This window comes from Triturus cristatus, chromosome 3_1 (genome assembly GCF_964204655.1).
Source record: "Triturus cristatus chromosome 3_1, aTriCri1.1, whole genome shotgun sequence".
NCBI classification, from domain to species: Eukaryota; Metazoa; Chordata; class Amphibia; order Caudata; family Salamandridae; genus Triturus; species Triturus cristatus.
This window is the reverse complement of record NC_140583.1, coordinates 481626792-481644367: the sequence shown is the minus strand read 5'-3', so window position 1 is coordinate 481644367 and position 17576 is coordinate 481626792. Positions and strand designations below refer to the sequence as shown.

Sequence of the window (17576 nt, the reverse complement as noted above, 5' to 3'; positions counted from 1 at the left end):
CCTGGGATTCCGCCGTTTTGTGATTTAAAGGGAAAAGCATTATATATCTCAGAAATCGCTCGTCATGGTTAGATTTTTCCAATGCCTGGGTTTGCCCACAGTTCCAGGGACATGGACCTGCCGACAATGGGACATTTGCAGGAATAATGGACCACGATTGTTACACGCTGATAATCTGTAGTCACGGATTTAACACTGTGTGGGATTGGGGATCAGTAATGCCTCAACTATTTACCTGTCCGTTTTCTCCTGGCCAGGAGATGACCTCAAGGTTTTGTGGAGACAACTAGATTGAAACACCCATTTCCTGCTGCATTTGTGGGTTCAGGGACAAAGAGGGGATCACTAAGCATGCAGCAGGTTACTATCCTTCGTCTGGGTAAGCCTTGAGCAGTGTAAACAATTGATGATGAATCTTCTTCTTACACAGCAAATACCTCTTGTCCTGGGGCAACACAGACATCACAGCAGCTTCAAGATGTCCTCAGGCAGCTGGGCTGATTAATTCCTCTCAAGCAGGCTCTCCCCTAGGGTGCAATTCTCTTTTGACTGGAGGAAAAGCAACTCTGTCTGTATATATGGACTTGTTTGTCCAGGGCAGTGTTTCTTTCTTGCCCGCAAAGATTCTGTGATGTACTAGAGGGAACAGTGGCATCTTATGTAGAGTTCAGAGTACTGTTTTTTCCTTTTGGTGTTTGGGGATATATGGTCTTATTTATTTTTCATCAGTTTCTTGTGGGATGGACTGGCATCAAAGTTGGTTCAAAATAAGGATTGTTGGCTGTCATCTATTCTAGTATGGCTTTACATAGACATATTCAGTAAAATCAGTAAAGGCTTTTAAAAAGTTTGAAAATGAGGGGGTAATGTATTGATTACTTATTGGTAATCTTATTACAATGATTCACACTTTCTCATCCCTGTTATTATGGCCATTCTGCCCTTCAGTGAAGTAATTGCGTCTTTGTGCTGGGGCTTAGGTAGTTTTGCAGGGGCTAACTAGGGTAGGCCCCTAATGGTTGTGAAGCCTGCCATGAAGGGAAGGGGGAAAATATTTGGATAGTCAGCAGAGTGCCTTTCGAGTTGGGGATAATCTCAATATTATTGTGGGTTGGGGTGAAGAAAATTGAATCAGAGTAATAAGATTACTGGTAGGTAAATTTCACCTTTCATGTAGCTTCTCAGCTACAATGTTGGCATCTTGTTTTCCATGATGCTTCTAAGTAAAAAGGGCTGCATTGAAAATGAAAAGCAGGTGGAAGATAGTGGTAAAAGATACTTTGTGCATCTTGAAAAGTGATCGGCCATCTTGCAAATGTATAACTAGATTGTTTCAATTGGCTAGGAAACATATTGCTTTTTAACTAATTAGTAGGAAATTTGTGCTGAAAATGTACTGTTTTGGCAATTATAGGAATAGTTCATGAGTGTCTCTTCAGAACTCCATTGAACTTTTTAGCCATTCTATTCCAAAAGTGCACTGTAAGTTATATTATTTGGCCCTGGTTATTAAAAAAACATCTTGGGGGAATGTATATTGTGTCATATGCTCAATCAAATTTGGCTACAACATTTGTGGCCTACCAGGTTCAGATTTCACCCGCCGTCTCGGAGCTCCAGCCCTGTAGAGAACGGGGCTCTAAGCACGCCGAAGCCGGAACAAGAAAGGACACGTCTAACCGCACCCTGATCAATTTACAGCCAGTTCAGTGTCTAAACTGTTATCCAAGAACTCACTCCACCGTTCTCAATGGTATCTTATTTATATTTGACCTTCATGCTTTTCAGACGTCCTTCTCTCCTACAAAGTATGATTTTAAACGCCTGGTCACGTTGATGTGTGGTTCAAAAAAACACCACAATAGTTACAGATGTCGTGGCAGCAAGCATCCTGGAAAAGCGCATTGCAAATCTGTTTATAACAGAATTATTTTGTCAGAATTTCGCAAGCCGACAAATATCGTCCAATAGGTTTCCACAGCCTGCATTGTAGAGACAGGAGCCCTGTGTCGTGCGGCTGAGGTGTTAACGTGAAATACAAGCATTTGCAATGCAATAGGTCTCGCATTTGAATGTGAGACCTATTGCATTTCAAAGAAGCGTCTGCCATTGTCCCGCCCGCATGTCACGCTGAATGTAAGCAAAGCACGTAGTGCTTGTAGTAAGAGAAACTCAATAAAGAGTATAGTGCTGACAGATTTAAGAAGACGCACTGTGTAACAACCGAAGTAAAGGGGCAATTAGCTATGGGAGGTTACAAATGAAGACAAGGCGGATCTAAGGTGAGACTAACGACCCTATTTACGAATCAGAAGCCAGCATTTACAAAGGACAATGACACAAGCCAATGACAAATATGGGCAGAGAGTGGGCAGGGCTTCTCTTCCATACTCCACTACAGCAGTCTCGCTGAGCAGTGCATCGACCTAAAAAGGGTAGTCAGGGAAAACCTTGCACCCTGTGGGGGGCACCCCATGGTGCCTGCCACATTGTGCATGGTTGGGAAGAGGGGTCCCTTGTGTACCCCACGGGCCCCATTCGTCCACCTCCGGATGAAGGGGGGCCCACAACAGGCCCCCAAAGACAGATTCCAACAGCCGTTTTGTGTCAGGCTGACCAAATTGGAATGGCTGTCCGAGTCAGTCATCGTAATCGCTCATCCGGAAACAGTGTCCATAGATCTGTACGAATCGGCTCTGAAAGACTCGGTCTGTCCGAATGCCTTTCAGAACCGATTCGGACTGCTCAAACGGTTTCCAGGCATCATAATCGGTCGTTAGGAAATGTGTAAGGTAACAAGGGTTCCGAATCGGATTCTGCAAAACTGAATCCCATTCGGAGCCTTTCTGAATGACATCATAATCGGCCCCTGAGTCTCCACCTTTGAGTTTATTTAAATAAATACTGTGAGTTGTCTTCAGGAAGACAAGCTTGCAATTGACATCAACAATAATACTTACTTTTGATTGTTTTCTGTAAGAAGTATTTGTTAAAAAGTTACAACTGATGAAGAAATCATTACATTCCGAAATGTGTCCAGTAATACAAGGATAATTTGAATGAAAATGAAATTATGAATGAAGGATTACTTTTAATTAAAAGGACGAAGATGAATATCCATTGGAAATGTATCATTTACTTGGCTTAGATATCTCAATTTTTGGAGGGATTTGTTTTTATCATAGTTTTTTTTTCCAGAAGGTGGTCTTTCGTAAGGAATTTGCCATACATATACCATACATATTTTGAGAATAATGAAAAATGTGTGTGGCAGCAAAAGTGAACTTTCTGAAAAGCTTGCGGATGTCTCAAGATGAATATGGCCTGGATGCTGCCTGAGAATCTGTTTTTTGATTGAAATTTAAATATTAGCTTGTCTTTTTACCACTATTTACTACTGCATGATTAAAGTGTTGCTACTTTGGGGTCTGCTTTTCCTTTACTCGCACTCACTGTGATGGTTCTCCTTATGGGTCAATTTACCTCTCGCCGCCATCTGACAACAGCTGGAGAAGGTAAGCAAATTAATTAATTTATTAAACAAATGGTCAGGACATTTGCTTTATTTTAGAAATGCATATGCTGGCTTTAACTGCCTGGGCTCTGCTCCTCTTGATGGTAAGTATACACAACAGTGATGGATGGAATGCTTGAATTAATCTGAGCTACTTGTAATCACTTGGGGCCGCATCCCAATCGATCGTTATTTTGCACACCTTGCCACCTCAGTTGGGACCCAGCTATATGCAATCATTCTTGACCCTGCTTCAATAGGAACAGTCCAGCTCGAACTGCCTATCCAAGTCCTCCCTGAACTGAACACATCAACCCAGGACCGGTTCTCCCTAGTTATTGGTTCATCAGCCAGGTACAGCTTGGTTCCAGTGACACCGTATGCACGGGACACACATCGGGGCATGCCTGTCCCAATTAGGGCAACACAATAAGTATTCAAAACAGTAATGGATGGAATGCTTCAATTAATCTCAGCCACTTATAATCACTCTACACCGCATCCTAGTCAATTGTTATTTTGCATACCATGCCACCTCAGTTTGTATCCAACTATATTCAAATCATTCTTGACCCTGCTCCAATCAGAACAGTCCAACCCCGAACTGCCAAGCCAGGTTCTCCCTGAACCGGAACACAAGGAACCCAGGACCGAATTCACCCTAGTTATAGTCTTATCACCTGGGTATAGCTTGCTTCCAGTGACACAGTGTCCTAGGAACCTACGTCTGGGAATACCCGTTACACTTAGGGCGACACTATAATTATTCAAAACAGTGATGGATGGAATGCTTGAATTAATCTTAGCCCCTTGTAATCACTCCCGGCCGCATCCCAGCCCAGACATGGGTCCCAGGCTCACTTTGCCACTGGAACCAAACTATTCCTGGCTGAAGACGCGCTACTATGGCGATACCAGTCCTTAGTTGCTTTTTGTCTGGTTCAGGAAGAACCTGCTCTGGCAGTTCAGACTGGACTGTTCCCATGAGGACAATGGTCAAGATTGATTTGCATATGGTGGGTCCAAAGTGAGGTGTAATGGCTGTCAAAACAAATAATGGATTGGCATGCGACCCAAGCTTTTGCCAGTGGCTCAGATTAATTTAAGGATTCCATCCTTCACCTTTTTTTTTTTGCATTTGACGCCTCTTCATGGTGACATTCACATGCTATACATTCTTTGAATTATTCACATATTGTGACAGTTTTCCTGTTCTGTTTCAAAGCCCTTTGGTTACTTACACACCTGTCTTGCTTTGCTTTTTTTTCAAGTTGTCCTCTAATGTTTTGCTTTGTAGATGGTCTTCTGAATCTTATTGCCAGTAAAAGTGTTTCCTAGCACTAAACTCCTTCCAGTCTTTTCCCAAAGCCAACAGTAAAATCTAGCTCAAAATTCCATATTGATGTGTTGCACGAGGGAAATCGTCTTGTGAAGTGAAAATACAAAAGATGTTTTAAGACCACATTGAATGAACGTGGGTAAATTATTCTATCCAGCATCTTAGGACTTGTGTTTACCGAAGTGTACAATTTTATTTCAAACTTGTACAACCAAACAATTGTACGAGGAAAAGCGGGTCACTTATTTATCTGAAATAAATTATAGTTTGTAGGTCCCAAGCATAGAACTCCCAACAAATGTCTAGGGTAAGGGGATTTGAACTTAGTGTTTTAAACTAATAATACCATTTATCTCTAGGTAGATCTACAACAACTAGGGAAGAAAGAAATGTGGATTGTCAGTCAAATGGTGAATGTGTTTATTCTCGACTCGTAATATTAAAACCCAGCATAGTTGTTTGACTCTGGCATCACCTAAAAGGCCAATCATTCTTCGGGGTTATACTATGTGCAGCTTCCTAACAAATACCCCACCTCGGTTCCACATTAATAGTGAAACAATGAAGACTGCTTTCAAGCTGCTGAACCATGACAATAATGCCTTTTGCTAATTTCCTCTGAACAGCACTGACCTAGTTTGAACATATCTGTGTGGTAAGTAGAGGGAGAAGTTAAGAGAGTTAGGAAAGGGTGTTGTGAATTGATGTTTGTTAGAGGAGGTGAGAAGGACTTTAGCATGCTGTGTTGGGAGGAAAACAGCTGGAGAAAAGGGTGGGAAACCATAGCAGGGGGTTGGATTAGTGAGGGCTGAAATGGGTGAGAAGATTAACAGGAGAGGCAGTAGGTGTTAGTGTTATGTTAGTAGGGGTAGTGTGGTGGTGATGGTTAGAACGTGAGTGAGGTAGTCCATGTGGAGTGTAGTAGTTAGCAGGGGTATGAGTTTGATGAGTGCATGGGTGTTTGGTGGTTCATGAAAGAGAGGTAGGATGGAAGGTCGGAAACATGTTTGTTAAATTGGGATGGCAACAAATTGCCATGAAATCGTTAACATCTTTTGGTGGTCCTCTCTGCAGAAAACCTTTTGCCTTCACCCCTCCTATTTTTGCTGATTATTTTTGTTGGCCTTAGGACTAGGTACAGTTTACCACTGAATGAAGAACGATGATGCTTCCTCCTCGGACACGCCTGCAGCCTTGCTCCACTGAACTTTTCCTTCTCAGAACAATTTATTTGAAATAATTTTGAAGTCGGAAGTTAACCCTAACTGCGTCCAGTCCACTCTTTGTATCCGAACCACGCTTCAGAGCGGTCGGCCATATCTTTTGACTTTGATCTGGTCTAGCGTGACTAGATATCTGGAATTGACCCTTTGATATTTTAGGTACTAGTTTTAACCTTAAATTTAAAATGTATAACTCTGGTATTACTAATTAGATTTTTGTCGCTTTGTTGTCAAATAATTTATAAAAAAATTACTCGGTTTTCTAAATTGGTGAGGGATTTTTCTTGTGTCGTATTTTCACTTTATTACTTTTTATGTGCTGCATGAATACTTTATACAGTGCCTCAAAGTTAAGCCTGACTGCTTGTGTGTCAAGCTACGGGAGGGTTAATCACAGATTAATTTAGTATCTTTTTGTAATTCTATGGCAGGACCGGAGGCTTCGGATTATACCTTCTTCCTTCACTTTATTTTTTACAGCAGCAACTCAAAACATCACACAAAACTACATTTCCCATGAACGCTTGGGAAATCAAAGTCTTAACAGGAGTCCTTCCTCTCTGTCTGCACTCCTACCAGCCACCATAGTCCATCTACGCTGTTTCCTCTTCATCTTTCTTCGCTGCTCAGCAGCAAGTTACGTCGTTTTTTCTTTATCTCCTATGGGGGTTTGTGATTTCTGTGTTTTGCTGGTAGCGCTTAAGCTTATCTGTCTCTTTACAGATTCCCCTGTAATCGCAGGACGCTTAGAGTGTGCCTAACACGATTTTTGTCCAGAGATTGGTGCGGTGTAGTCCTCACACCGCTAAGGGGCATACGTCCCTCTCCGTGGGCAGCGCGAGTTTCAAAACTCAGACCACAGAGTTTTCCGACGAGTGCTGCCCTCAGGGAGTTACCTGCCTCTTGCCACCCGGTGTAACGCCCTTTTGGGTCGGTATTGCCCTATTTTATCTGTGAACGACCTCTGTGGGTCTGTATTAAGTGCTGCTTTGAAACCCTGCGGGGTTGCAATTTGCACCAAGTGCTGTGGGACACGGTTCCGGGTGGCTTGCCCTGTGACCGGAAATGGCTGGAGTGTCCCCAGGGCTCTGCCCGTTTTTCGTGCGCCTTTGGCCACCTACATTCGCCTGGTCTCCCTCCCAGCTCCAAATCTTGTGCCTTTTTACAGGGCTGTTCATTAGTGCTACTGCACGCACGCTGCCTGAAGCTCCTTTAGTCCCTGTGGAGCCTAATTTAACTCAGCATGCAGGGGGAGCAAGACCAGTACCAGGAGGAGGATCCCCTAAACTACCTCCCCTGGGACGATGATTTTTATCAGGCAGTAGATGATTCTATTTACAAGGCTTTAGATCAAGCCATGGGGCCCCTTGAGCAGCGACTGTCAGCGCGATTGGAAGAAGCTTGCGTGAAGTGGGCGGCCCTTATTTCTACTCCTGCGCCCACCCTTGTGCCCCCCCTCTTCTCCACCTAGCAAGAAGCTCTGCACCCAAGGGGTTGATACAGATGCTTTTGCGCGCTTGAAGAGCACCTTTTTGACTCAGGAGGCCCCTCAACATGTCCAGTTGCCCCCTGCTGAGGGTGCCCCTCCAACCCCTTGACGACGGGGACTCCCCTGATACTGATGAGGAGGCGAATTCCTCTAGGTCCTGGCTCCCAGCCCCGGCCCCAGCCCCAGCGGGGTCTTCCGACATGTTGGATCCGGACGATATCGTCCATCCGAGGTCTTCAGACTTGGTCCCTGGGGACAAGGTGACCCAATATGTGGCGAGTCGTCTGCGTAAGACCATGGATAAAGACGCTCGCAGCCGCCTCCGGGCAGAGTGTCCTCGCCCCAGTTTAGAAGGGAAGGTGGCGTTGACACCGGAGATGGACCCGAAGATGGCGACATTTCTAGCAAAGTTTGTTAGGGACCCTAAGAAGGGTATTGATCGTTCTTGGCCACCTGCCAAGAAAAGCTGCTTGATGCAGTAGGGCCTGTTACTAAGATATTAGACATGGCCGAGGAGGCCAAGGAGTCAGGGGCCCTAATCTCCCCATAGGTGCTCTCCAATTGGGTGCTGCGTGCGATCGTGTTAATAGGGAACACAAACTGCGCGCTTTCCACAGAGAGACGCAGGTCCTTCCTTATTAAGGTAGACCCCAAGTTGGGGGAGCTTGCAGGTGCTGTGGCCCAGGGGGGCCTTTTTGGAGACCCCTTTGTCAAGGAGTTGGGTAAGTTCGTTGCAACTTTCACCTCTCTTGACAGGGTGCAATCCAACATTCAGAAAGTGTTTACCCCTTGGGTTTTCGAGAGGGCCGAACATGGCAGGGGCCGCTTTTTCGGCCGCTTTACCAGCTCTGGTCACGGGCAATTCCAGGACAACACCCGCTTCAATAACTTCTATCCAACAAGAGGGCAGAAGTTCTGTGGTCGTGGAAGTCATAGAGGCCAGCAGCAAGGTGCTGGAAGAGGTGAGTGTGCTGCCATCAGCGAGCGTACAAGTGGGGGGGCGCTTGGCGCAGTTCTTCCCGGCATGGGTTTCCCTCACAAGCGATGCTTGGGTGCTGCAGACGGTTAAGGGCTTCCAATTGGAGTTTCATGGCCGTCCACGTCCGCTGTATCAACCCTGTCCCATTACTTTCTCGCAGCGCGATGCAGGGTTGGCGCGCAGCGCGGTGTTGGCTATCCTCCGAAAAGGGGCGATTTGTCGCTCGCTAGAGCATCCAGATGGTTTTCTCAGTAATCTCTTTTTAGTTGACAAGGTCGACGGCGGCCGGTCATCAATTTGAAGGACTTCAATGAGTGCCTGGTGTACCGCCACTTCAAAATGGAGGGCATCCACCTCCTCCGGGACGTCTTGCGTCCACTCGATTGGCTGGTCAGGCTCGATCTGAAGGATGCGTACCTGACGGTGCCTATTTTTCCCCCCTCATCGGCGTTTTCTGCAGTTCAGGTGGGAAGGTCAGGTTTATGAGTTCACCACTCTCCCTTTCGGTCTATCCTCCGCTCCATGGTGCTTCACGAAGGTCCTTCGGCCAGTAGTGGAGCTCCTGCAGGCTCGGGGAGTGCGGATGATTGTCGACTTGGATGACATGTAGTTTCTGGACCAGTGCCCCAAGCGACTGTCTACCCAATTGCAGTCCGCGGTCAACCTCCTTCAAGGTTTGGGGTACGTTATAAATGAGAAAAAGGCCCTGCTGGTCCGCATCCAATGCGCGACCTTTTTGGGTTTCAATATCGACTCCGTGTCTTCCACTCTGAATTTTTCCGCCAGGAAGATGGCAAAGATCAGACACGAGCTACGTCAGACCTTGGCAAAACCGCAGATCTCTTTACGCCAGTTGGCGCGGTTGGTTGGTCTTCTCGCTTCATTGATTCAGGCCATATTTCCCTTGCCCTTGCATTATCGGGCCATGCAGCGCCTGAAGGCGTATCACCTTAGATAGGGGCTGACGTACTCACAGTTGATTCCACTGTCAGACGAAGTGAGGGACGAGATGAAATGGTGGCTCACGCACATGGAGGCCTTGAGCGGCCGTGCGATATTCAGTTCAGCCACAGATATTGTTGTCGAGTCCGACGCCAGTCGCTCCGGGTGGGGGCCAAGTGCATCGAGTTTTCCACAGGTGGAGCCTGGTCCACTCACGAGCAGACGCTGCATATCAACTGCTTGGAGTTACTAGCGGGTTCATTTGCAGTGCAATGCTGGACGAAGGACAAAGTGCAGTCGTGTGTCCTCCTCAGGATGGACAATGTCTTGGTGGTCAAGTACATCAACCACCTGGGGGGTACCAGGTCCAGGATGTTGGTGGATCTAGTCAAAGATTTTTGGCACTTCTGCCTGGACAACCAGGTTTCAGTGACAGCGGAGTACCTGCCGGGGCGGGAGAACAAGGTGGCCGATTGGCACTCCAGTTACCTACTGGATGCCACTGTTTGGAAGCTGGATTCTCACGTTTTTTCCCTCCTGTCGGAAACGTTGGGCCCCTTCGCGGTAGGTCTGCTTGCATCGCGACTGGATTATCAGTTACCGAGATTTTTCAGCTGGCGGCTGGATTCGGGAAAGGCTTAGGAATTGCTGTCCAAGGCGTGAGCAGATAGTACGATCAAGAGATATCGATTAGCCTGGTACAGATGGCGTTGTTGGTGTATGCGACGGAGTGTTGATCCTGTGGGGGCAGATGTAGTCTGTATCCTTAATTTTTTGGTGGGTTTGGCAGAGGATGGTCTGGCCTATCGGTCAATTAACACCTTCCGTTCAGCGATCTCTGCCGGTCACATCATAGTACAGGGATCCCCTGTTGGCGAACATCCCTTGGTGTGTCGGCTCCTCAGGGGGATTCGCCTTTCGCTTCTCTTTGAACCGCAGTACTCCAGCCTCTGGGACGTGAACAGAGTTTTGAACCTTTTCCTGTCTTGGCAACCAAATAGTTTTCTCTCTCGTAAAGAGGTGACAGCCAAGTTGGCAATGTTGTTATGTCTTGTTTCCTGCATGCGTGTCTCAGACGTAAGAGCCTTGGACATTTCTGCCAGAGTCTTTTCTCCAGAAGGGGTGTCTTTCACAGTTAGTAGAAGAACCAAGTCCAACACACAGGTAATTTCATACCCGGCTTTTCCAGACTCCCCTAAACTGTGTGTAGTGCAGTGCCTCCGTGCTTATGAAGAGATGACTGATGAATCTCGCCCTCCAGGTGATAGACAACTGCTCATTGCGTTACGCAAGCCGTACAAGGCAGTCTCATCCCCGACCATTGCCAGATGGGTGCAGTGGGTAATGCAGGAGGCGGGGATCGATACTAAACAGTTTGCTGCTCATTCAGCGAGAGGTGCGATGGCCTGTAAAGCTTTTGCCCTAGGGGCACGATTGGAGGATCTGATGCGTGCGGCCGATTGGTCCTCAGATTCCACCTTTATAAGGTTCTATTTCAAGCCGGTGCTGGAGGTAGCAAGGCTAGTTGTCGACAATCTTTGAACTGGCATAATCCGAAGCCTCCGGTCCTGCCATAGAATGAAAATTTGCCTAGCTTTTGTGATGATAAGTTTCAATTCTATTAAGGACACAGAGGCTAGGATTATCCCTCCCAATGACTTCAGAGAAGTGGACCCTCCCCGTATGACTGAGTAATTAATTCATGGGTCTCTCTAAGTTCAGTCATGAGTTGATGATGTTGTTGCACAGTTGACGTTTCCTTGTGCTATGTTACATTGGCTTTCGGTTCCGCCTCTGACACTGCCTCTTTTGCAGGAAATGATGGTGCCAAACAGGATGCGTGAAAGCCGACAGGATGTGCTTCGCGCGAAGAAAGAGCAAGAGGAAACAGCCTAGATGGACTATGGTGGCTGGTGGGAGTGCGGACAGAGAGGAAGGACTCCTGTTAACACTTTTTGATTTCCCAAGCGTTCATGGGAAATGTAGTTTTGTGATGTTTTGAGTTGCAGATGTAAAAAATAAAGCGAAGGAAGAAGGCATAATCCTCGCCTCCGTGTTCTTAATAGAATTGAAACTTACTAGCACGGAGGCTAGGCAAATTTTCATTCACCCTGGCAGGTGGCTGTTGCTTGAGCAGGGTCAACAACCCAATTTCTCACAGTGAGGTTGTGTAGTCGGTATCATTGTGGAAAAGAAATTGTGATTGACCCCATGAGTAATTATCTTAACTTGTTGTTAGAGGAGCTTTGCACAAGATAAACTATCTCTTCTTAGGCTAGATTTTGGGCAGAAGTTCTGCACCCAGGTCCTAATAGGGCCAAGCAGGCAGCAGCTTTAATTTGATGCCCTGTGTAGGACCGGGGGTCACCAGGCCCTATGGGGGTAGCGTGACTCGAGCAGGTTGGTCACTTTACACGTAAGCCTTTGGGTGCCTTACAGCACACACATCCACTGAGACAGGTGCTCTCTTCCCCCAAGATGGCTGCCACAGGCCCCTGCTTCTGCGGAGTGGCCTTTTTAGCAGCACCCTAGTTGCCAGGAGCCACAAATGGGGGTCTCGCACTCCTTACCCCGTCGAGGGGAGTCACAGTCCTGGGTCCCCCTCTGGTGCCGGGGGACTCGGGGATTTCCTCGCAGGGTTCTAAGGCTCGCGCCCGCAGCCGCCAATGGCAGTGCGGCCTGCGGGGGCGCGGCCCAGTCAGCGAATAGCACAGCTGCGGGGGCGGCGTTTGGCAGCCCGCCCCCGTCAGGTGACGCAGGCCTCGGCTTCAGGCCTACGCGGCCTCGGCAAGACGTCTCGGCCTAACGAGGCCTTCCCTGCTTTCCGGCGGCCTTCTCCGCCCTGGGGGCCGCGTTACTTCGGCTGCGACGGGGCCGGGCTTCTCCGCGGGCCCTGGTGATGACGGGGCAATCTTTCCGGCCCTGGGCCGCAGCGGTGAGTGATTTTTATGGCCCCCCAGCGGGGCGGGGGAAATTAAGGCCCGGCCTGTAACTTGAGGGTGACAGTCCGATGGGACTCCAGCGCCGAGCAGGGCAGCTGGGAGGACAGGCCACACGTCAGGGGCAGGGCAATATCGGGGGGACGTAGGGGTCGCACAGCGCTGGTACCTGGTCGATCGATCCACCAGCAGTTCAGTAGTAACTTTCAGTAGTAAGTTTCAGTTGTAAGTTTCTTTGGTAAGGTTCTGTTGTCCTTCTGGCGCTTGTTGGATCTGGCGCCCTTCGCAGTTATGTGCCTTGGGGGTTAGGTTGAGTTGGTAACTGAAGGGAGTCCTCAGTCAGGCTTGGTAGGCTGTCCCTGGGTTCCCCTCCCGCTGGGCCAGATCATTGGGCTAGTTCAGGATCCCTCACTCAACTTAAAAGGCAGCACCTAAGCCCTGTCACTTTCAGTGGCATAGGTCCCTGACTAGGCCCTACCGCCTAAAACTCCTACGTAGGTTCCCCCAGGTCTGCGTCGCCCCAACTGACTAAAAAATGTTCCCTCCTTTCCTTAAGTAGCCCTAGGTCAGGTGACCACCCTCTAAGGCGGCAAAAGCAAAACCCCACCCTTCTTCTAGAAGGTTCCAGCAAGTTCCAGGAGCTTCCCCACTCTAGCTATAGGACAAAAAGGCGGGCTGGTGTCGCAACATTGTTGTAGGGTCCCAGCCAGCTCCTGGCAACTAGGGTGCTGCTAAAAAGGCCACTCCGCAGTAGCAGGGGCCTGTGGCAGCCATCTTGGGGGAAGAGAGCACCTGCACCTTAACACTGATTAGCAGTGAAAAGGCGCTCGGAGACCTAAGGCCAACGAAAAAGGGGGTGGAAGAAAATGAGGCAAGGGCAAAAATACAGGGAAGACCACCCTAGGGCTGACAGGCCTAACACCCTGTATTCGGACATCCTAAAGGATCTGTTTTTAATAGGAATTGGAGACCTAGTGATTAGGTGACCTGGACCAAAGAAAGCCCTAAACCCTATAGTGGGTAGAAGCCCAAGACGTAAGCCCAGGCAGAAATTCCAGACCCTAAGAACCAATAGAAACCCATCCCAAGCCCTAGAATCAATTAAAACCCTAGACCCAGGAACCAATAGAAAGTATAATTCCTAGAATTAATAGAGACCTTAGTCATAGAACCAATATCCATCTGCACAGGAAGTGACATCACTGCATTTCCCATCATTTATCTGCACAGGAAGAGACCTCACTGAATTTCCCATCATCCATCTGCACACAAATTCACATCACTCTTCCTTCTCCCAGGACTACTTAATGGCAACCGCAGGGGGTGTGCGCAATGGAGACGCTGCTTGCACATCAAAGGCAATCCTGTCTGTGTACTTCCACCCCTAGACCACACCTAGCACCAGGAACCCTGGTCCTCCCACCACTAACCGCTGTGGTCTCAACACTGTCAGCAGCTCCACACGCTGCTCCCTCACAGCACCACACAACACTGATGGAGCGTTCTCCTGTGCTTTCTGCAGGCACCCAGCACCCCACTGTCTCTCACTTACACAGCCTCTCAACCACTCACACAGTGCTCAGCACTCACATCCATTCTCCTTAACACCCGCTTACTCACCATACAGGCCACAGAGATCTGGGGCAATGCCTGTACCTACTTTTCCTCACGAACACCTGGCTGAATCCTACATTGATACAAAGCATCGCCACAGCTACAAGACCACCAGGCAAAATAGACTTCACACATCCGGTGGTGTAATCGGCACGATCTACAGGCACACACATCAGCAGCACCACTTCCACAGGCACATCATCCTCCATCATGGAACACCGATTGTTTAACCTATATGTCACTGCCAGCTTCACTCTAAGCAACATTCTCGTCTACAAACCACTGGGACCGTGAACCAGCTTCACCAAGTTTGTTGCACAACTCGCCCTGAACGCTACCAATTACATCCTACTCTGAGACCTGACCTTCCATCTAAGACACCATGCTTACCCTAGTTCAAAAGCACTCCGCACTTATAAGAGCTTATAAGCCTGGGCCTCACCCAACAAGTAAAGGACCTGCCCACATCGCTTGACACATCTTGGACCCTATTTTCGCAACCTTCCACAACATTAGAGTTGATGAGCCCACACCAGTCTCCTTGACAAACCACGCCCTCATCAAGTTCAGCATCCCCGTCCAGATCTAACGCACATGCATCACCGCCAGACCAGCCCACCAAAACCTGAACAGCATCACTGACAAGAACTGGAGCGCTGCTCTTAACACTCACCAACCTGAACACAGCGACAGCCTCCCCGAAGCCATTAAGAATTGTAACAATGGGATCACCCCCAGCACAGAATCTCTGACCCCCATCAAACACAGCAATACAACAAGAAGTAGACCCCAGGCCAGTTGGTACTTAGAGGGACTGAGTGCAAATGGAGAATGAGCTGGGACAGTACAGATAAGAGCATGTTCAAATCCGCTCTGAGACGCTACTACCAAATGATCTGGACCACCTGCTCTGGTGGACCCTAGCAATGCCAGCACCAACAGATGCAAATAAATATTAATCATTGTGAAGGATTACACCTTACCAGCGGCTGCCTCCAACTCGATCACCCGCTTTCAGGATTTCTTCAACAATCTCTTAATTCTTCAGCAACAAAATCACTGTCACTTACAGCAAATTCTACCTGCAACTAGACCCAATAGACTTTGCCAAACCTCTCTCCTCTCAATCTTATCCAGAGAACTAATGCTAACTACATGGCCCTTCATCACCCCAGATGAAACTACTGCCACTATGAGGTCCTTACACTCAGGGGCCCCTTTGGACCCCTGCCCCCACAACGCCTATTCCAGAGGGCTGCAACTCAACAGCACCATGCTCACACCCTTTGTAAATGCCTTCACCTCTTCCTTGGCCTTCCCAAACACTTGAAAACATGCAACTGTCCTCCTATTAGTGAACCACCCCCATGGCAAGAACCTCTGGATCGTCATCGACTGCGAACTCGACATGACCGCCTAAGTCAGCACTGTCACCGCCTCAGGCTTCCATACCTTGAAGGTGCTGAGGAAGATTTTCATATGGCTCCCAATCCGCACTTGGGAAAACGGCCATGCATGCCCTGGTTACCAGCAATTTGGACAACAGGAACACCCTTTATGCTATGATCAACAAAAAATCAGCTGCAGACTATTCAGAACTAGGCAGCCAGAAACACTCTCAACCTCCCACTCTTCACTTACCCCATTTGTGTATGGGGTGCAAGTGGATCTGCTTCATGCGTGGTGTGTGAAGCAGATCCACTTGCACCCCATACACAAATGAGCATAATTCAGACTCCTCACCCACACTTTCAAGGTGCTACATAGCACTGGCCTAGAATACCTCAACAATCGCATCTGCTTTCACAAACCGTCCAGAAACCTCCCCTCATCCGGACTCCTACTTGCACACATTCCACGCTTAAGCAAAACCTCCTATATAGCTCCTAAATCACTCCTAAATTAGGGAACGACCTACCACTACACTTAAGAGCCTCCTGTTTACTTTTTAAACTCTGGAAGAAGTTGAAGACCTGTCTTTTTCAGTAGTCCCACTAGGCAGCAGGTTTGGCTAGGCTCACACTTGCCCAGCACCAATATATCCTCCTGCATGATGGTGTGCTGTACAAATCTGCATAACATGTATTTATTTATTTGTTGAGTTTTGTTTAACGTGAACTTGACACAATAGTATCAGAGCGCTTAACAGCATTGGTACATCCATCACAGCATGAGTTACAATTGTAAGTATAGATACATGATGACTGTATGAAAACGAAAAGTGCAATAAGCATCGGGATATACAAATGATACAGATTTGGGATATATATGTATAACGATGGAATATGAATATATATAGGGCACTTTAGTGGTAGCTATGGTACATATATAAATAGTGCAATACAGATTTAATATAGCAGCATGTGTACATATTATATGTGGAGTACATAAAAGTAGATATTGAGGTAGCCAAAGAGGGTGTCGTGACAGGGGATGAGGCACCGTTTTCTCGGAGGTAGCTCCGCTCGGATATCTTTAGAGGTTGTGGGGAGTTAGCCAACCAACCAGTCTGATGGATTTAAGGGTGTGAGTTTAAGAATTTGCTGGAGAGGATAAGTTTCAGTTTCTTCTTGAAGTGAGGGAGTGATTGATTGTCCCATAAATCTTGAGGTAGCGAGATCTATATTCTAGAAGCCTTCCCGGAGAATGCGCAGGTGCGAGATTTCTGTCTCTTAAATTTTGGTGGACTCAGGAGAAGACTGTTAGAGCTCCTTTGTCTGGCTTTTGATAATTTATTTGCAAGGCAGGTTGGTATTTTTGTGCGTAGAGCTTTGTGGGTTATGCACGCTCTTTAGAATATAGCTCTTGCCTCGAATGATAGCCAGTTTCTTGAGGGTGGGGGTAATGTGATTGAAGTGTGTCTCCCCCGGCAGTAGTCTAGCCGCTGTGTGGAGTGTGGCTTTCAAGGGAGCTAGGTGTGTTTTTGGGGCACCTACAATTGTTGCGTTGCCGTAGTCTAGCTTGAGGAGGACTAGTGATTGCACTACAGTTTTTAGGTCTTCAGTGGGAATGAAGGGTTTGATTTTTCTTTTTCCTTTTTTATTTTTTTTATTTTAGTTGTGTCAGCGTGTTGAAGGCACTTTTAGCAGAGGCAATATTATGCCCTTTCTTACTGAAGTGACTGATTGCTAGTGATTTGATGGAGTTGGATTTGATTATATTGCAGTTTAGAGCAGTGAGGCTATCAAGCCAGGTATCTATAGGAAAGGATTTATATTTGAGTTGGATGAGAAGAAGTTCAGTTTTGTTGCTGTTGAGCTTAACATGGTTGTTTGTCAACCAGGATTGAACAGTGGAGCTATTTAAGTGCTGGAAGTGTTTGGTTGATGAGATTCTCCCGTAGAGTAGGGGGTCATCTGCATAGAGATGGTAGGCAATTTTGGCTTGTTTCAGGATCATTGCAAGGGGTTCATTATAAAGGTTGAATTGAGCAGGAGACAGGATTGAACCTTGCAGGACTCCTTGTGTGATTGGTGCTGCTTTTGAGGTAGAGTTGTTTAATTTGATTAGTTGAGATCGTTGGCTCAGGAATGAGGC

The 17576-nt window shown here is 47.4% G+C and overlaps 1 protein-coding gene across 5 annotated transcripts in view; it reads left to right on the top strand.

Moving 5' to 3' along the window:
• The window catches only part of CRTC3 (CREB regulated transcription coactivator 3), a 1114890-nt gene that overhangs the window by 667538 nt on the left and 429776 nt on the right, over positions 1–17576 (top strand). For all 5 annotated transcript variants that reach the window (XM_085644305.1, XM_085644304.1, XM_085644303.1 and 2 more), the window contains exon 4: positions 3454–3515. In XM_085644305.1, coding sequence (XP_085500431.1) covers positions 3454–3515 — 62 coding nt within the window. The remainder of the gene's footprint in view (positions 1–3453; positions 3516–17576) is intronic.